Source organism: Cyprinodon tularosa, unplaced genomic scaffold, assembly GCF_016077235.1.
Source record: "Cyprinodon tularosa strain WSP-4 unplaced genomic scaffold, ASM1607723v1 ctg922, whole genome shotgun sequence".
In the NCBI taxonomy this organism is placed as follows: domain Eukaryota; kingdom Metazoa; phylum Chordata; class Actinopteri; order Cyprinodontiformes; family Cyprinodontidae; genus Cyprinodon; species Cyprinodon tularosa.
In genome coordinates this window covers 423455-444428 of record NW_024039699.1, presented here as the reverse complement: position 1 = coordinate 444428, position 20974 = coordinate 423455, and the positions used below count along the sequence as shown (strand labels likewise).

Genomic DNA, 20974 nt, shown 5'->3' with positions numbered 1-20974 from the left:
GTAGGAGAGCAAAATAGGTTTAGCGCCACCGCAGCATGGGAGTCAGAATTACGTCCAGGAGCGAATGGATAAAATGGAAAAAAACATGAATCGATAGTCTTGCACCTGATATTACAACTCTTCTAGATGACGTGACCCAAGAGAAGAACAAAAGCCTAATTTACAGAAGCAGACTGCCTCACTATCTGTTTGCAGATGTTTCTCTCCAAGACCTTTTAAATTATCTCAAAAATCCAAAACGTAGCAGAAAGCAGAGATAAAGTCTTTCAACCCTACAGCTCTAATCATGGTAGCTGAAACCGTCCAATCACAGACCAGATTCAGGGCCACATCAGATGATTGTAAAGTGAGCTTCTCTGGAGTGACAGCGGTGACAGCCAATCACACAAGAGAAGACAGAGGGCCAATCAGGAGCTTGCTCTAAACCAGGGGAAGCGGGCTTCATCTGCGGTTTTTCCTCTTGGTCCTAGTGCTCGACCATCGTGTACTGTAGCGTAACATTGGATGGTAAAAAGTGCAGGGGACATGTCTCCCATGCTCACCCCCCAGATCACGTCTGTGGTTCCAGGTACGGTAAACAGACAGGCAGAGATCCAGCAGGAGTCTGAGGAAAGGTCAGGCAAACAGATCAGACGGGAACAGGCAGGCTCAGAGATGGAGAGGCAGAACGGGTCAGGATGAGGCAGAACACAAGTACGACTGAGTAAGTCTCACAAAACAGCTTAAAGTGATCTGGCACTGATGACTGGTCTGAAGGCTGGTTAAATATAGACTAATGAAGGTGGATCAGATAAGCGGGTAATGAGAACTGGGCGGAGCTAAGCAGGTGTGCGAAATGAGTGATCAGACCAGACAGTGACCCCCACAGCCTCCGTAACCGTTCCGCTCCATTCCAGACCGCCTGCGCAAAGCGAAGCGTTCAGCCTCCGCAGTTCCTCCGCTCTTTCTCCGCTCTGACTTCCTTAGAGCTCAAGGAGAGCATGCTCTATATTATAGAATAATACTTTGACCCAGGGAAGAAGCTGCTTCCTGGTCTGTTGAAATACCAATAGTTTGCATCCAATAGTTTAATGAAGAGCTCTTAGTTTCTGGGATAATATAAGAATTATTAAAACTCAGGCTCTGGCACAGTCATGTCAATCAATGAGAACTGTCTATACATTTGAACTGATGTGATCTGGCGAACATGAAGTAGTGCATAACTGTGAAGTAAGAAGAAGAGGAGACAAAAATGGAACTGTTTTTTTATTATTATTTGGATAGGGAAACATGGTGGGGGCTGCATTGGCCTGTGGGAACTTTTCTTTGCTTTGAACTGAGGAGAGAAACTGTTCACTAAAGCTGAAGCTCCACATCCAGCAGGACCAGATGGAGCCAAGGCTACAGTGGCGTGCTCTAGTTTTTAATCTAATTGGCCTAGTCAAAGCCCGGAGCAGCTGAGCTCAAAGTTATTCATAGATATTGAAGATTAAGTTTAGAAATAATCTCTCAGTTTCATCTGCCTGTTTCCTTACGGAAGTTTGAAGTTTAGCTGGTGGGAATTTGATGTTAAATAGTGAGAGAATTGTTGGAGGCAACATTAGGGTGATGACACAGAGGGCTTCCAGCCTGACAGATAATCAACATTAATTGTTAAATGCTGGGGGGGACATGTTCAGCACACATAATTATTTTATGACATCTCTCTTTTTAATATAGATTTCTCAATAATTAGCTACAGTAGTGGGTCTGCCAATCCTGGCAGAGCATCTGCCCCCCAGCTCTGAGGCGGCAGTATGGCTCCACCACAACGGGTTGAACCATTTCATCCCATGAAGACGTCGTCAAACGTGTTTTCCAGACTCGGGGAGAGGAAACGCCCTCATTTCATCGCTGTAACCGCAGATCTATACACTATCTATGGAGCTGTCCACCATAGCGATGCAGCTTTGCATGAACAAATTATTAAGCTGTGAATATTCAACAGCAGCAGAAACCGGTGAAACACTATAAATCATAAAACCGGCTTTGATAGGAGAAAGGGGAAAAGATCAAGGTCTCAAAGCAGATCAGAGTCTTCTTAACAGGAAGGGAAGGTTTTCCATTTCCAAGGTGTTAGAAGAGAATAATCTTTGTTTAATAATCTTTTAAAGCTAACCCATTAGGCTAATGAGGTGTACATATTTAAGGCTTTAAAACCTAATGACTTTCTTTCTATTAATGCAAAAATTGTTAAATGACACATTTGCTCAGTAAGGTTGTCCTAAAACGCAGCAGACGGACGCAGCATTCAGGTGAGACAGACAGTGGGAAGTTTCAAAACATTTAATGGCAAAAGTTAAATATAACAGAACAGAAGGCGGGCTGCTGTGGATCAGCGGACCTGCAGCGGCTGCAGGGGGAAGGCGGGGCATCACCCATCACTGGCACTCTGGGTGTGGGAGAAACACAGGTAAGTGACCCCAGTAATCTGACAGAAGATGATTATCTGTGTGAGTCACTTACCTGGTCTAACAGTTCAGTCCTTCCTCCCAGACGATGGACCACCGATGAGATGCGGCGCACAGCCGTCCAGAGTGTCCCTGATGCAGCAAACCCAGAGAGAAGGCAGGAGACCGATCCAGGTCAGGGAAACCGTTCAGAACGGGACCGTTCTTAGATCCAGCAGTCAGAAGCCCGACCAGTGGTTCTGATCCAAACAGGAACAGACAGATCCAGGGTTACAGGAATCCTCAGAGCATTCAGGCAGGTTCAGAGTTCCATGAGTCCAGCAGCGAGTTCAGACAAACAAGCTCAGATGGAGACAGGTGAGCTCAGTGGAAAAGAGACAAGACATGGTACCAGGATAACTGCAGAACTTTAAACTGTCTCCATCCAGGAGCCACAGGAGTTAAAACTGGCTTTCCCTGCACGCCGAGCCAAAACCGAGAGGGCTCCACGGATAAGAGCCAGGACACGACCAGGAGACAAACACTAACTCCCTCTCTACACCCGTCCATCCGTCCGTCACCTCCACCTCGCCCTTAAATGCCACGTGGGCGTCATTTGATGTAGTGTTAAAAAAATAAAAAAAAACATAAAAGAAAACCTGTAAATAAGCAGCAGGTAAAACAATGTCTGCAGCTGTAAAATGCAGCGCCCCAAAGTCTGGGTTTGAAAAAGGAAGGACAGAGAGGAGAGAGAGAGAAGGTGTCCGATACAGGGAGCAGTTTATAAAGAAAGCTTCGTTACCTGAATAGTTTGAATTAACGATAGATTATTAATCTGTTGAATAAAATAAGATCTGCTGGATAAACTACTGAGTTAATCCTCCATGTCGGAGGGGAATCACATCATTAATGATGCAGACGGGCTGAAACCCAGCATGACTGCAACTTTTTATTATTATTTTGTTGTGTTTCATTTTTATTTCATGATTTTTTTCTACATAATGCTAACAATAAAATCAAATGGCCTCCGGTTGTTTCTGCTGTATCCTGGACAGCTGCAGGATACAGCTGCAGGTGGATTATAATCTGTGCCAAGATTAAAACAGTTAAATTAGATTTTTATATTCAGATTAAATGACAACCATTAAAATACATCTAAACATCTGGATCGTTCTCATGAGCAGCCTGAAGCAGAAACAAATATTTGCATGTTTTGTTGTCATTAAATGTATAGATTAATGAACAGTGACCTATCAGGGCATAAAAATATCTGTCCTTTAATAACGTTATTATTATTCATGTGTTCATAGATACAGCTGTTCTTTTTAAACAAGCTGTTATTGTTTTGATGTAAAGCAGCAGGTGAATGAAGCGACCAGGTGAATCAGCTAGCGGGGCTGCAGTCCTGGCAAAGGGAGGAAATTGGAAGTTTATACCTTGTAAAAAAGGGAAAATGTGTTTGGCGACGTTAGAATCATTTAATCATTAGAATAACTTTAAATTAGGTTTATTTTTATTTATAAAGACATTCAGGGTACTTTATGACATTTAAAACTAAATGTTTTTTCTTATTGATAATGTAAAAATAAATGAATTTGCTGTCAGTCGCCTTGTTCTTTACCCAGACCGATGATCTGAGGTCTTTATCAGATTCACGGCGCGGAGAAGCTGGAGGAGCAGGAATTGACCTGATGGCTGATCTAGCTCTGATTTCCTGGTACATCTATGGTCTGACTGTTGGCCTCAGGAACATCCGCTTTCCTTCAGTGTTTCTCAGAAAACCAGATGGGAACTCGGGACAATCTGCCAGACCTAAAGTCTGTCTGATGCCAGCTGTGGTGGTCTGTGTGTTTCTGCGCCTCATGGTGTTGCCCCTGGCAACATGATGCTGGTCAAAGGTCAGATGATGTTTAATGGTTCACTGATCTGAAGATAAAGAGATCCTTAAAGAGACGTAGTCAACTTTAGAGATTTTATTTTGAAAACCATTTATAACCCAACACACAAATGACACATTTTGAAGAAAGTTTTGAATCATAAAACCAGTAAATCCATTTCTTCACGCGTTCAGTCTGCCTCTGGTGCAGAAACCTTTTAAAACAGATGGAAGGAGAACTAAAGAAGTTTGTTTGTTCCTGAACGTCACATGGAGCTAAAACAATGGCGGCAACAGATTTAAAACCTTTCTGTCTTTTCTGTCCCAAAGCTGAACAAAGCTGCTGTGCAGCCGCCTGGACTCTGCTGCTGGAGCCTAGAAACCCTGTACAGGTATTAACATGGTAGAACCACCAGCTCGCCCTCTGAGCTCCTGGCTGATGGTCTTTGATGAACTCTGCGGTTTTGATCCGTTCAGGTGGACCAGCCTCAGTCCTGGTGAGTCCATGGAGTCTACGTCTCTGCAGCCGTTCAGCAGTGGATCTCATAAGCTATCTGCGATTCCATGAACGCTCCTGTGTGGTTGAGAAACCTTCCTTCAGCCTCGGATGTGACGATGGGCTCGGCTTCGCCTCCCTCCCCGGCCATTCTCCTCATGGTTCCCAGGTCGGCCTCCTGCTGCTCCTGTTTGATCTGCGGGGCGGGGGGGCTGACAGGCCCGGTCTGGCTGGAGGCGTCGGACGGAGAGCGGCTGGTGGAGGCGGCTGTAGGAGGAGCGGGTGGAAGCACGGGCTTGGCTCGGTTCAGGACGAACATCTCGTGGCCTCGCTCGTCGCGGTACTCCTCCAGCTGGGCGAAGGTGGTGGGGCCGTCAGAGTAGTCATTCACGTACAGGATGCTCTCCTCCTGCAGGTTAGAATTCATCTCCATCACTTCGGAATAAACACATGATGCAAATCTTCACACTTTTCAAACATTCCTGTTACATTTTTCACTTTAATTTACAAAAGCATCAGTTTGCACCAGATTTTAGATGATATAAGACATGTAAAAACAGGCATTTTGATCTGATGATCTGCTGCAAAAATGCATCTAGTTTTAGGCCCCGTCCACACGAAGACGAACCCTGGCCTAAACGCACAAATTTTTCACCAAACCAGCCTCTCATCCATACAAAGCCGGCGTTTCGGGGGTCTGTAAACGATCTTTTTTTATTCAGCCTTCAGAGTGGGAAGATTTCGAAACGCCGTTTTCGCGTTTCCATCTTTACGCTCTAACCGCATTTTTTTTTTACACGCATGCGTCATAGCGTCGCCTCTAAACACGCATGCGTGACCAGTATCACAACAACAATGGCGCCGTTGCTGCTAATGCTACTCACCCTGCTGTCGGGCTTACAACAGAATCTTCTTCTTCTGGAATATCTCCAGGAAGAACAGAGCAATATCGACCACATAGTTCAGCACCTGAATTTGACTGAACCATGAAAATGGACCCGCAGGGCAACCATGTATAAATATTAGTGCGCATGCCAAACATTTCGTCGCCTATTTTTGCTTTGGCACCACAGCGCCACTTACAGGCCTGGCATACATTTTGCAGCGTTTTCATGCATTCGTGTGGTCGATCACATTTATTTTACGTCTCCGTCTTTACGACAAACGTTTTGGAAAATATCAGCGTTTCGTGTTCGTTTTGACTTCGTGTGGACGGGGCCTTATGCTTCTTCTCATGTTCAGATAAATCAGATAAATCTTAAATCATTAGAATATCTTCAAAAAGGTCCATATTTTCATCACTCAATTTATACCGTTTGATTTCCTGTTTGTTTTTGCTTAAATTAACAGATTAAAATATTTAAGCCTTTAGTTTCGGTAAAGTTGATCATTATGGCTTAAAGGGGAAACCTTCAACCAAACTCATCTAATTCACCAGATTGTGTCTCACTATTATCAATATCTATATTAGAAATGTGAAATATTTTAAAGCAAAAGAAAAAATGATGCTTTGTTTTATAATTTTCTGGAAGGGGAGCAGGTTAGTCAGCACTAGCTGTAGCATTAATATACACCGGATATACCAGCGATATATGGCAACCAGCAAATAATCCAGGTCAACTGCTATATAGTCTTCCCTGAGCTCTTTGCTGCGCTGATATTTCTATATCTAACATCACAACGTTGTGCTATAGACACTCTGCTTATATTGTCTGTTGTAGTTTTATCATTAACTTGTTCCCATTAAGGCTGATTGTTTCCTCTGAGCCGCTGTCAGAAACTGTTTGTCAGTCTATAGAGTGTTAGTCGGTCAGTAGATTGTTGCTCGGTCTATAGACTGTTGGTTGGTCTATAGAGTGTTGGTCAGTCTTTAGAGTATCGGTCGGTCTATAGAGTGTTGGTCAGTCTTTAGAGTATCGGTCGGTCTATAGAGTGTTGCTCGGTCTATAGACTGTTGGTTGGTCTATAGACTGTTGGTTGGTCTATAGAGTGTTGGTCAGTCTTTAGAGTATCGGTCGGTCTATAGAGTGTTGGTCAGTCTTTAGAGTATCGGTCGGTCTATAGAGTGTTGCTCGGTCTATAGACTGTTGGTTGGTCTATAGACTGTTGGTCGGTCTATAGAGTGTCAGTCTGTCAGTAGATTGTTGCTTGGTCTATAGAGTGTTGGTCGGTCTATAGAGTGTTGGTCAGTCCATAGAGTATCGGTCGTTCTATAGAGTGTTGGTTGGTCAGTAGATTTTTGGTCGGTCTATAGAGCGTCGGTCAGTCTATAGAGCATTGGTCGGTCTATAGAGTGTTAGTCGGTCAGTAGATTGTTGCTTGGTCTATAGAGTGTTGGTCGGTCTATAGAGTGTCAGTCTGTCAGTAGATTGTTGCTTGGTCTATAGAGTGTTGGTCGGTCTATAGAGTGTTAGTCTGTCAGTAGATTGTTGCTTGGTCTATAGAGTGTTGGTTGGTCTTTAGAGTGTTGGTCAGTCCATAGAGTATCGGTCGTTCTATAGAGTGTTGGTTGGTCAGTAGATTTTTGGTCGGTCTTTAGAGCGTCGGTCAGTCTATAGAGCATTGGTCGGTCTATAGAGTGTTGGTCGGTCAGTAGATTTTTGGTCGGTCTATAGAGCGTTGGTCGGTCTATAGAGCATTGGTCAGTCAGTAGAGCCCTGGTTGGTCAGAGAGTGTTGGTCAGTCTATAGAGCATTGGTCGGTCTATAGAGCGTTGGTCGGTCTATAGAGCGTCGGTCGGTCTATAGAGCGCCGGTCGGTCTATAGAGCGTTGGTCAGTCAGTAGAGCCCTGGTTGTTCAGAGAGTGTTGGTCAGTCTATAGAGCGTTGATCGGTCTATAGAGCATTGGTCGGTCTATAGAGCGTTGGTCGGTCTATAGAGCATTGGTCAGTCTATAGAGCATTGGTCGGTCTATAGAGTGGTTGGTCAGTCAGTAGAGCCCTGGTTGGTCAGAGAATCTTGGTAGGTCCATAGAGCGTTGGTCGGTCTATAGAGCGTCGGTCGGTCTATAGAGCGTCGGTCGGTCTATAGAGCGTTGGTCAGTCAGTAGAGCCCTGGTTGTTCAGAGAGTGTTGGTCAGTCTATAGAGCGTTGATCGGTCTATAGAGCATTGGTCGGTCTATAGAGCGTTGGTCAGTCAGTAGAGCCCTGGTTGTTCAGAGAGTGTTGATCGGTCTATAGAGCATTGGTCAATCTATGGAGCTTTGGTCGGTCTATAGAGCGTTGGTCAGTCAGTAGAGCCCTGGTTGTTCAGAGAGTGTTGATCGGTCTATAGAGCGTTGGTCAATCTATGGAGCTTTGGTCGGTCTATAGAGCGTTGGTCAGTCAGTAGAGCCCTGGTTGTTCAGAGAGTGTTGGTCAGTCTATAGAGCGTTGATCGGTCTATAGAGCATTGGTCGGTCTATAGAGCGTTGGTCAGTCAGTAGAGCCCTGGTTGTTAAGAGAGTGTTGATCGGTCTATAGAGCGTTGGTCAATCTATGGTACTTTGGTCGGTCTATAGAGCGTTGGTCGGTCTATAGAGCGTTGGTCAGTCGGTAGAGCCCTGGTTGGTCAGAGAGTGTTGGTCAGTCTATAGAGCGTTGATCGGTCTATAGAGCGTTGGTCAGTCAGTAGAGCCCTGGTTGTTAAGAGAGTGTTGATCGGTCTATAGAGCGTTGGTCAATCTATGGAGCTTTGGTCGGTCTATAGAGCAGTTGGTCGGTCTATGGAGCGTTGGTTGGTCTATAGAGCGTTGGTCGGTCTATAGAGCATTGGTCAGTCTATAGAGCGTTGATCGGTCTATAGAGCATTGGTCGGTCTATAGAGCGTTGGTCGGTCTATAGAGCATTGGTCAGTCTATAGAGCATTGGTCGGTCTATAGAGTGGTTGGTCAGTCAGTAGAGCCCTGGTTGGTCAGAGAATCTTGGTCGGTCCATAGAGCGTTGGTCGGTCTATAGAGCGTCGGTCGGTCTATAGAGTGTCGGTCGGTCTATAGAGTGTCTGGTCAGTCAGTAGAGCCCTGGTTGTTCAGAGAGTGTTGGTCAGTCTATAGAGCGTTGATCGGTCTATAGAGCATTGGTCGGTCTATAGAGCGTTGGTCAGTCAGTAGAGCCCTGGTTGTTCAGAGAGTGTTGATCGGTCTATAGAGCGTTGGTCAATCTATGGAGCTTTGGTCGGTCTATAGAGCGTTGGTCAGTCAGTAGAGCCCTGGTTGTTCAGAGAGTGTTGGTCAGTCTATAGAGCGTTGATCGGTCTATAGAGCATTGGTCGGTCTATAGAGCGTTGGTCAGTCAGTAGAGCCCTGGTTGTTAAGAGAGTGTTGATCGGTCTATAGAGCGTTGGTCAATCTATGGTACTTTGGTCGGTCTATAGAGCGTTGGTCGGTCTATAGAGCGTTGGTCAGTCGGTAGAGCCCTGGTTGGTCAGAGAGTGTTGGTCAGTCTATAGAGCGTTGATCGGTCTATAGAGCGTTGGTCAGTCAGTAGAGCCCTGGTTGTTAAGAGAGTGTTGATCGGTCTATAGAGCGTTGGTCAATCTATGGAGCTTTGGTCGGTCTATAGAGCAGTTGGTCGGTCTATGGAGCGTTGGTTGGTCTATAGAGCGTTGGTCGGTCTATAGAGCGTTGGTCAGTCTATAGAGCGTTGGTCAGTCAGTAGAGCCCTGGTTGGTCAGAGAGTGTTGGTGGCTCATAAGAGCTCAGCTTCTAGGTGGTGAAATTAAAAACAGCGGTGAGCTCACCAGACTCAAAGTCTTTAACTTTAAATAATCTCCAGACTGGATGTTCTGTGAGGCAGCAGGCAGAATCAGAACCTCTAACTGCTTCTTCTCTCCTTCCTGTTGATGGAGTCACACGGTGAACGAGCTCCAAAGCAGAAGCTGTGAGATTTAGACGCTTCAGGGTCGTTTCAGCTTCCTCTTCCATTAAACCAAATAGGGTTGTCACGATACTAAACTTTTCAACTCGATACCGATACTAAAGAAAATATTCGATACTCGATACCATTTTCGATACAAAAAGGATAAAATTTCAACAGAAATATTTTGATTAATAATTAAAATACAATAAATAAATAAATACAATAAACAATAAGAACAACATTTTGAGGTTGTTTTCTGTGCACAGTATTTAGCAAGCTTGATAAAAAACTTACAAAATTAAAATTAAGTTTTCCTTACTTGGCTATGCTTTGCACTCATAACAGTGACACTAGCCAAACCGGTTAAGAAACAAAAATAATTCTCAGCAGCTGCAACTGTTACAAAAAAAGTCTGAAACTGAAAAGTGCGCAGAATTATTCAATCACACAGTGTTCAGAAAGTGCATTTTCCTCTATTCTGCACTTTAGATGAATGACTGTTTAGGTGCAACTGGTACTCGATACTTTTGAAAATGAGTATTGTATCCAGATACAACATTTCAGTATCAATACTTTTTTGAGTATCGATACTTTTGACAACCCTAAAACCAAATATGGCTGTTTTATGGCTGTGATCTATCTATCTGTATATCTATATCCAATATATACAGTATCTATGGCGAGCACTGACCAACCCTGTGATGTCACCATTTGAGGTACGCCCTTACCAAAGAAATGATAAAACAAAGCTTCATTTTTTCCTTTGCTTTTATATTTTTTTACTCTTCTATGATAGTTATTGAAAATAGTGAGACGCAATCTGGTGAATTAAGTTAGTTTGGTTGAATGTTTCATTTCCCTTTAATGACAATAGAAATCTCAGTTTCTCAGATATGTCCTCTATCCCAGCCTTTGATCTCTCTCATCCTTTAACTAAACCTTTAGATCATCAGGTTCACAAACCTTCACTAAATCATTTGGAACATTCCACCAGAAATATGAGATATATCCTAAATTTAGTTTCCATATACAGTCATCTCAAACTATTTATACTGTGGAATTTTAAAACTACGCCTCTTAAAAAAGTTACTTTAAATGGTAATTAGTTTAAACAGGAAACAGTGATTCTGTTAAATACAGAAACCTTTTCCTTCAAAGTTAAATTAACTTGAAGTTCAATTTCTGATGAGGAGGTCTGTACTAGGAGAGGTCTGGATTGGACTATACTATCTATCTATGTGTACACCAGTAGATCCTTGGACCTGCTGAGAAGGACATGAATGGAACAAAATGTGCTGTTTAATTTAGTCAGATAATTTGCACCTTTTCACCTCCATCAGCATCTTTGTCTCGCTGGTGACGGCTGTAGATCATGGCAACCAGGAGCAGAGCGGTCAAAGCCAGCAGGGAGATTCCCACAGCAATGGCAGTCTGCGTGGCAGCTCCCAGAGCGCTGAAGGCCATGCTGCCCAGAGCGTACAGAGGCTCCCGGCTGACATCGGATCCCAAGACTGGACCGTGGCTTCTCAGCCAGGGCCAAGCTGGGGAAAATGGAGAGGACACCTGAGACCACGAGGCCCAAATGGAGGAAGAGGAGGAAGAGTTGATGGCGAGCTGAAAAGTCACCCTGGCAACGCCTCCTGCGTTCCAGGCCTCGCATTCGTAAAAGCCTACATGTGCCACGGTCACATTACTGAGGAAAAGCATGCCGCTGCCGGTGTCGGGGTCAAAGTACTCGCCGGCCGCTTTCTGCAGGCTGACTCTGCTGTCAGATGTCTCCTCTGCTCCTGCGCCTCCAGCACCAGTACCCAGCTCCTGGACCAGAGCCCTGGGAGCGTCCACTACTTGACTCTGGGTCGCTTTCTTCCAGGTCACCTGCAGACATGGAGGCCTTTATGGAAGGAGCTCTTTCTGAGCAAACACATCAACAACATTTAAAAAACAACCTATTTAGCCTGAATGTTACGTTAGATGCACAATAAACTGGGATGAAGGATTCAGATCATTAAAATATAAAAAAAAAAGATAATTAAAAAATACAAATATGTATGAAATATTTAATAGCCATCCATAAGGGGAGCCATTTTGGGAAGTGGATCAACAAAAGAAAAGAATGAGAAACAGTTTATTAGTAACCGCAGCAACAGAAGACAGCGATCATTTCAAAGCCTATTAATAAACCTCAGACCTCACACAGCTTCAGACAGGGACTGGAGGACAGGGGACACATCCAACTGTCTCACTGAGGCTGGGGGCAGTCTGGACTCTAATGAGGACAGGTGGACACCATGTGGTCTGGGCTCTAATGAGGAGGACAGGTGGACACCATGTGGTCTGGACTCTAATGAGGACAGGTGGACACCATGTGGTCTGGGCTCTAATGAGGAGGACAGGTGGACACCATGTGGTCTGGACTCTAATGAGGATAGGTGGACACCATGTGGTCTGGGCTCTAATGAGGACAGGTGGACACCATGTGGTCTGGGCTCTAATGAGGAGGACAGGTGGACACCATGTGGTCTGGGCTCTAATGAGGACAGGTGGACACCATGTGGTCTGGACTCTAATGAGGACAGGTGGACACCATGTGGTCTGGACTCTAATGAGGACAGGTGGACACCATGTGGTCTGGGCTCTAATGAGGAGGACAGGTTGACACCATGTGGTCTGGGCTCTAATGAGGACAGGTGGACACCATGTGGTCTGGGCTCTAATGAGGACAGGTTGACACCATGTGGTCTGGGCTCTAATGAGGAGGACAGGTGGATACCATGTGGTCTGGACTCTAATGAGGACAGGTGGACACCATGTGGTCTGGACTCTAATGAGGAGGACAGGTTGACACCATGTGGTCTGGACTCTAATGAGGATAGGTGGACACCATGTGGTCTGGGCTCTAATGAGGACAGGTGGACACCATGTGGTCTGGACTCTAATGAGGAGGACAGGTTGACACCATGTGGTCTGGACTCTAATGAGGATAGGTGGACACCATGTGGTCTGGGCTCTAATGAGGACAGGTGGACACCATGTGGTCTGGGCTCTAATGAGGACAGGTGGACACCATGTGGTCTGGACTCTAATGAGGACAGGTGGACACCATGTGGTCTGGACTCTAATGAGGACAGGTGGACACCATGTGGTCTGGGCTCTAATGAGGAGGACAGGTTGACACCATGTGGTCTGGGCTCTAATGAGGACAGGTGGACACCATGTGGTCTGGGCTCTAATGAGGACAGGTTGACACCATGTGGTCTGGGCTCTAATGAGGAGGACAGGTGGATACCATGTGGTCTGGACTCTAATGAGGACAGGTTGACACCATGTGGTCTGGGCTCTAATGAGGAGGACAGGTGGATACCATGTGGTCTGGACTCTAATGAGGACAGGTGGACACCATGTGGTCTGGGCTCTAATGAGGACAGGTGGACACCATGTGGTCTGGGCTCTAATGAGGACAGGTTGACACCATGTGGTCTGGGCTCTAATGAGGATAGGTGGACACCATGTGGTCTGGACTCTAATGAGGACAGGTGGACACCATGTGGTCTGGGCTCTAATGAGGATAGGTGGACACCATGTGGTCTGGACTCTAATGAGGACAGGTGGACACCATGTGGTCTGGGCTCTAATGAGGACAGGTGGACACCATGTGGTCTGGACTCTAATGAGGACAGGTGGACACCATGTGGTCTGGACTCTAATGAGGACAGGTGGACACCATGTGGTCTGGGCTCTAATGAGGAGGACAGGTGGACACCATGTGGTCTGGGCTCTAATGAGGACAGGTGGATACCATGTGGTCTGGGCTCTAATGAGGACAGGTGGACACCATGTGGTCTGGGCTCTAATGAGGACAGGTTGACACCATGTGGTCTGGGCTCTAATGAGGATAGGTGGACACCATGTGGTCTGGACTCTAATGAGGACAGGTGGACACCATGTGGTCTGGGCTCTAATGAGGATAGGTGGACACCATGTGGTCTGGACTCTAATGAGGACAGGTGGACACCATGTGGTCTGGGCTCTAATGAGGACAGGTGGACACCATGTGGTCTGGGCTCTAATGAGGACAGGTGGACACCATGTGGTCTGGGCTCTAATGAGGATAGGTGGACACCATGTGGTCTGGACTCTAATGAGGACAGGTGGACACCATGTGGTCTGGGCTCTAATGAGGAGCACAGGTTGACACCATGTGGTCTGGGCTCTAATGAGGATAGGTGGACACCATGTGGTCTGGACTCTAATGAGGACAGGTGGACACCATGTGGTCTGGGCTCTAATGAGGAGGACAGGTTGACACCATGTGGTCTGGGCTCTAATGAGGACAGGTGGACACCATGTGGTCTGGGCTCTAATGAGGACAGGTGGACACCATGTGGTCTGGGCTCTAATGAGGACAGGTGGACACCATGTGGTCTGGGATCTAATGAGGATAGGTGGACACCATGTGGTCTGGACTCTAATGAGGACAGGTGGACACCATGTGGTCTGGGCTCTAATGAGGACAGGTGGACACCATGTGGTCTGGGCTCTAATGAGGACAGGTGGACACCATGTGGTCTGGGCTCTAATGAGGAGGACAGGTGGACACCATGTGGTCTGGGCTCTAATGAGGACAGGTGGATACCATGTGGTCTGGGCTCTAATGAGGACAGGTGGACACCAAGTGGTCTGGGCTCTAATGAGGACAGGTTGACACCATGTGGTCTGGGCTCTAATGAGGATAGGTGGACACCATGTGGTCTGGGCTCTAATGAGGACAGGTGGACACCATGTGGTCTGGGCTCTAATGAGGACAGGTTGACACCATGTGGTCTGGGCTCTAATGAGGACAGGTGGACACCATGTGGTCTGGACTCTAATGATGATAGGTAGACACCATGTGGTCTGGGCTCTAATGAGGACAGGTGGACACCATGTGGTCTGGGCTCTAATGAGGACAGGTGGACACCATGTGGTCTGGACTCTAATGAGGACAGGTTGACACCATGTGGTCTGGGCTCTAATGAGGACAGGTGGACACCATGTGGTCTGGGCTCTAATGAGGACAGGTGGACACCATGTGGTCTGGGCTCTAATGAGGACAGGTGGATACCATGTGGTCTGGGCTCTAATGAGGACAGGTGGATACCAAGTGGTCTGGGCTCTAATGAGGACAGGTTGACACCATGTGGTCTGGGCTCTAATGAGGATAGGTGGACACCATGTGGTCTGGGCTCTAATGAGGATAGGGGGACACCATGTGGTCTGGGCTCTAATGAGGACAGGTGGACACTATGTGGTCTGGGCTCTAATGAGGACAGGTTGACACCATGTGGTCTGGGCTCTAATGAGGACAGGTGGACACCATGTGGTCTGGACTCTAATGAGGATAGGTGGACACCATGTGGTCTGGGCTCTAATGAGGACAGGTGGACACCATGTGGTCTGGGCTCTAATGAGGACAGGTGGACACCATGTGGCCTGGGCTCTAATGAGGACAGGTGGACACCATGTGGTCTGGGCTCTAATGAGGAGGACAGGTGGACACCATGTGGTCTGGGCTCTAATGAGGACAGGTGGATACCATGTGGTCTGGGCTCTAATGAGGACAGGTGGACACCAAGTGGTCTGGGCTCTAATGAGGACAGGTTGACACCATGTGGTCTGGGCTCTAATGAGGATAGGGGGACACCATGTGGTCTGGGCTCTAATGAGGACAGGTGGACACTATGTGGTCTGGGCTCTAATGAGGACAGGTTGACACCATGTGGTCTGGGCTCTAATGAGGACAGGTGGACACCATGTGGTCTGGACTCTAATGAGGATAGGTGGACACCATGTGGTCTGGGCTCTAATGAGGAGGACAGGTTGACACCATGTGGTCTGGGCTCTAATGAGGATAGGTGGACACCATGTGGTCTGGACTCTAATGAGGACAGGTGGACACCATGTGGTCTGGGCTCTAATGAGGAGGACAGGTTGACACCATGTGGTCTGGGCTCTAATGAGGACAGGTGGACACCATGTGGTCTGGGCTCTAATGAGGACAGGTGGACACCATGTGGTCTGGGCTCTAATGAGGACAGGTGGACACCATGTGGTCTGGGCTCTAATGAGGATAGGTGGACACCATGTGGTCTGGACTCTAATGAGGACAGGTGGACACCATGTGGTCTGGGCTCTAATGAGGACAGGTGGACACCATGTGGTCTGGGCTCTAATGAGGACAGGTGGACACCATGTGGTCTGGGCTCTAATGAGGAGGACAGGTGGACACCATGTGGTCTGGGCTCTAATGAGGACAGGTGGATACCATGTGGTCTGGGCTCTAATGAGGACAGGTGGACACCAAGTGGTCTGGGCTCTAATGAGGACAGGTTGACACCATGTGGTCTGGGCTCTAATGAGGATAGGTGGACACCATGTGGTCTGGGCTCTAATGAGGACAGGTGGACACCATGTGGTCTGGGCTCTAATGAGGACAGGTTGACACCATGTGGTCTGGGCTCTAATGAGGACAGGTGGACACCATGTGGTCTGGACTCTAATGATGATAGGTAGACACCATGTGGTCTGGGCTCTAATGAGGACAGGTGGACACCATGTGGTCTGGGCTCTAATGAGGACAGGTGGACACCATGTGGTCTGGACTCTAATGAGGACAGGTTGACACCATGTGGTCTGGGCTCTAATGAGGACAGGTGGACACCATGTGGTCTGGGCTCTAATGAGGACAGGTGGACACCATGTGGTCTGGGCTCTAATGAGGACAGGTGGATACCATGTGGTCTGGGCTCTAATGAGGACAGGTGGATACCAAGTGGTCTGGGCTCTAATGAGGACAGGTTGACACCATGTGGTCTGGGCTCTAATGAGGATAGGGGGACACCATGTGGTCTGGGCTCTAATGAGGACAGGTGGACACTATGTGGTCTGGGCTCTAATGAGGACAGGTTGACACCATGTGGTCTGGGCTCTAATGAGGACAGGTGGACACCATGTGGTCTGGACTCTAATGAGGATAGGTGGACACCATGTGGTCTGGGCTCTAATGAGGACAGGTGGACACCATGTGGTCTGGGCTCTAATGAGGACAGGTGGACACCATGTGGCCTGGGCTCTAATGAGGACAGGTGGACACCATGTGGTCTGGGCTCTAATGAGGAGGACAGGTGGACACCATGTGGTCTGGGCTCTAATGAGGACAGGTGGATACCATGTGGTCTGGGCTCTAATGAGGACAGGTGGACACCAAGTGGTCTGGGCTCTAATGAGGACAGGTTGACACCATGTGGTCTGGGCTCTAATGAGGATAGGGGGACACCATGTGGTCTGGGCTCTAATGAGGACAGGTGGACACTATGTGGTCTGGGCTCTAATGAGGACAGGTTGACACCATGTGGTCTGGGCTCTAATGAGGACAGGTGGACACCATGTGGTCTGGACTCTAATGAGGATAGGTGGACACCATGTGGTCTGGGCTCTAATGAGGACAGGTGGACACCATGTGGTCTGGGCTCTAATGAGGACAGGTGGACACCATGTGGCCTGGGCTCTAATGAGGACAGGTGGACACCATGTGGCCTGGGCTCTAATGAGGATAGGTGGACACCATGTGGTCTGGGCTCTAATGAGGACAGGTTGACACCATGTGGTCTGGGCTCTAATGAGGACAGGTGGACACCATGTGGTCTGGACTATAATGAGGATAGGTGGACACCATGTGGTCTGGGCTCTAATGAGGACAGGTGGACACCATGTGGTCTGGGCTCTAATGAGGACAGGTGGACACCATGTGGTCTGGGCTCTAATGAGGATAGGTGGACACCATGTGGTCTGGGCTCTAATGAGGATAGGTGGACACCATGTGGTCTGGGCTCTGATGAGGACAGGTGGACACCATGTGGTCATGGTCTTTCAGGAACTAGATCCAGGAATGTCTTTGGCGTTTCTACTCAAACCCAGCAAACCCAGTAAGACTGTTCAGTATTTGCCTGGAGATTAAGCTGATGCGCCATCAGTAGTGAACATGAACCACCTGATGCACCATCAGTAGTGAACATGAACCACTTGATGCACCATCAGTAGTAAACATGAACCGCCTGATGCGCCATCAGTAGTGAACATGAATGGCTGATGCGACAGCAGTAGTGAACATTTACCATCTGATGCGCCATCAGTAGTGAACATGAACCCCCTGATGCAACATCACTAGTGAAAATGAACCCCCTGATGCACCATCAGTAGTGAACATGAACCGCCTGATGCAACATCACTAGTGAAAATGAACCCCCTGATGCAACATCACTAGTGAAAATGAACCCCCTGATGCACCATCAGTAGTTAACATGAACCCCCTGATGCAACATCACTAGTGAACATGAACTGCCTGATGTGCCATCAGTAGTGAACATGGACCGACTGATGCATCATCAGTAGTGAACATGAACCACCTGATGCACCATCAGTAGTGAACATGAATGGCTGATGCGACAGAAGTAGTGAACATGAACCGCCTGATGCACCATCAGTAGTGAACATGAATGGCTGATGCGACATCAGTAGTGAACATGAACCGCCTGATGCGCCATCAGTAGTGAACATGAATGGCTGATGCGACAGCAGTAGTGAACATGAACTGCCTGATGCACCATCAGTAGTGAACATGAATGGCTGATGCGACAGCAGTAGTGAACATGAACCGCCTGATGCAACATCACTAGTGAACATGAACCCCCTGATGCAACATCACTAGTGAACATGAACCCCCTGATGCATCATCAGTAGTGAACATGAACTGCCTGATGCACCATCAGTAGTGAACATGAATGGCTGATGCGACAGCAGTAGTGAACATGAACTGCCTGATGCACCATCAGTAGTGAACATGAATGGCTGATGCGACATCAGTAGTGAACATGAACCGCCTGATGCGCCATCAGTAGTGAACATGAACCGCCTGATGCAACATCACTAGTGAACATTAACCCCCTGATGCACCATCAGTAGTGAACATGAATGGCTGATGCGACAGCAGTAGTGAATATGAACCGCCTGATGCACCATCAGTAGTTAACATGAACGGCCTGATGCACCATCAGTAGTTAACATGAACGGCCTGATGCACCTTCAGTAGTGAACATGAACCGCCTGATGCACCATCAGTAGTGAACATGAACCCCCTGATGCACCATCAGTAGTGAACATGAACCGACTGATGCGTCATCAGTAGTGAACATGAATGGCCTGATGCGCCATCAGTAGTGAACATGAACCGCCTGATGCACCATCAGTAGTTAACATGAACGGCTTGATGCACCATCAGTAGTTAACATGAACGGCCTGATGCACCATCAGTAGTGAACATGAACCGCCTGATGCACCATCAGTAGTGAACATGAACCCCCTGATGCAACATCACTAGTGAACATGAACCGCCTGATGTGCCATCAGTAGTGAACATGAACCGACTGATGCGTCATCAGTAGTGAACATGAATGGCTTGATGCAACATCACTAGTGAACATGAACCCCCTGATGCACCATCAGTAGTTAACATGAACGGCCTGATGCCCCATCAGTAGTGAACATGAACCCCCTGATGCACCATCAGTAGTGAACATGAATGGCTGATGCGACAGCAGTAGTGAACATGAACTGCCTGATGCACCATCAGTAGTGAACATGAATGGCTGATGCGACATCAGTAGTGAACATGTACCGCCTGATGCACCATCAGTAGTGAACATGAACCCCCTGATGCACCATCAGTAGTGAACATGAATGGCTAATGCGATAGCAGTAGTGAACATGAACCGCCTGATGCACCATCAGTAGTGAACATGAATGGCTGATGCGACAGCAGTAGTGAACATGAACCGCCTGATGCAACATCACTAGTGAACATGAACCCCCTGATGCGACATCACTAGTGAACATGAACAGACTGATGCGTCATCAGTAGTGAACATGAACCGCCTGATGCACCATCAGTAGTTAACATGAACGGCCTGATGAACCATCAGTAGTGAACATGAACCGCCTGATGCACCATCAGTAGTGAACATGAACCCCCTGATGCACCATCAGTAGTGAACATGAACCCCCTCATGCAACATCACTAGTGAACATGAACCGCCTGATGTGCCATCAGTAGTGAACATGAACCGACTGATGCGTCATCAGTAGTGAACATGAATGGCCTGATGCGCCATCAGTAGTGAACATGAACCGCCTGATGCACCATCAGTAGTTAACATGAACGGCCTGATGCACCATCAGTAGTGAACATGAACCGCCTGATGCACCATCAGTAGTGAACATGAACCCCCTGATGCAACATCACTAGTGAACATGAACCGCCTGATGTGCCATCAGTAGTGAACATGAACCCCCTGATGCACCATCAGTAGTGAACATGAATAGCTGATGCGACAGCAGTAGTGAACATGAATGGCTCATGCAACGTCAATAGTTAACATGAATGGGTCATGCAACATCAATAGTGAACATGAATGGCTGATGCGACATCAGTAGTGAATATGAACCACCTGATGCACCAACAGTAGTGAACATGAACCCCCTGATGCGACATCACTAGTGAACATGAACTGCCTGATGCGCCTTCAGTAGTGAACATGAACCGCATGATGCACCATCAGTAGTGAACATGAACCCCCTGATGCGACATCACTAGTGAACATGAACCCCCTGATGCAACATCACTAGTGAACATGAACCCCCTGATGCGACATCACTAGTGAACATGAACCCCCTGATGCGACATCACTAGTGAACATGAACCGACTGATGCGTCATCAGTAGTGAACATGAACGGCCTGATGCACCATCAGTAGTTAACATGAACGGCCTGATGCACCATCAGTAGTGAACATGAACCGCCTGATGCACCATCAGTAGTGAACATGAACCCCCTCATGCAACATCACTAGTGAACATGAACCGCCTGATGTGCCATCAGTAGTGAACATGAACCGACTGATGCGTCATCAGTAGTGAACATGAATGGCCTGATGCGCCATCAGTAGTGAACATGAACCGCCTGATGCACCATCAGTAGTTAACATGAACGGCCTGATGCACCATCAGTAGTTAACATGAACGGCCTGATGCACCATCAGTAGTGAACATGAACCGCCTGATGCACCATCAGTAGTGACCATGAACCGCCTGATGCACCATCAGTAGTGAACATGAACCCCCTGATGCACCATCAGTAGTGAACATGAATGGCTGATCATAAAACGTCAATAGTTAACATGAATGGGTCATGCAACATCAATAGTGAACATGAATGGGTCATGCAACCTCAATAGTGAACATGAATGGCTGATGCGACATTAGTAGTG

The 20974-nt window shown here is 47.4% G+C and overlaps 1 protein-coding gene across 2 annotated transcripts in view; it reads right to left on the bottom strand.

The window, feature by feature from the left end:
* Positions 1-4639: 4639 nt before the first annotated feature.
* Positions 4640-20974, bottom strand: part of LOC119776311 (leucine-rich repeat-containing protein 24-like) — a 32139-nt gene continuing 15804 nt past the window's right edge. Inside the window, exons 7-8 of one of the 2 annotated variants that reach the window (XM_038274632.1) lie at positions 10941-11492; positions 4640-5189 (exon numbers count right to left, since the gene is read on the bottom strand). In XM_038274632.1, the coding sequence (XP_038130560.1) occupies positions 4815-5189; positions 10941-11492 (927 nt within the window). In that variant the 3' untranslated portion in view covers positions 4640-4814. The remainder of the gene's footprint in view (positions 5190-10940; positions 11493-20974) is intronic. The other variant, XM_038274633.1, reaches the window with a different exon arrangement.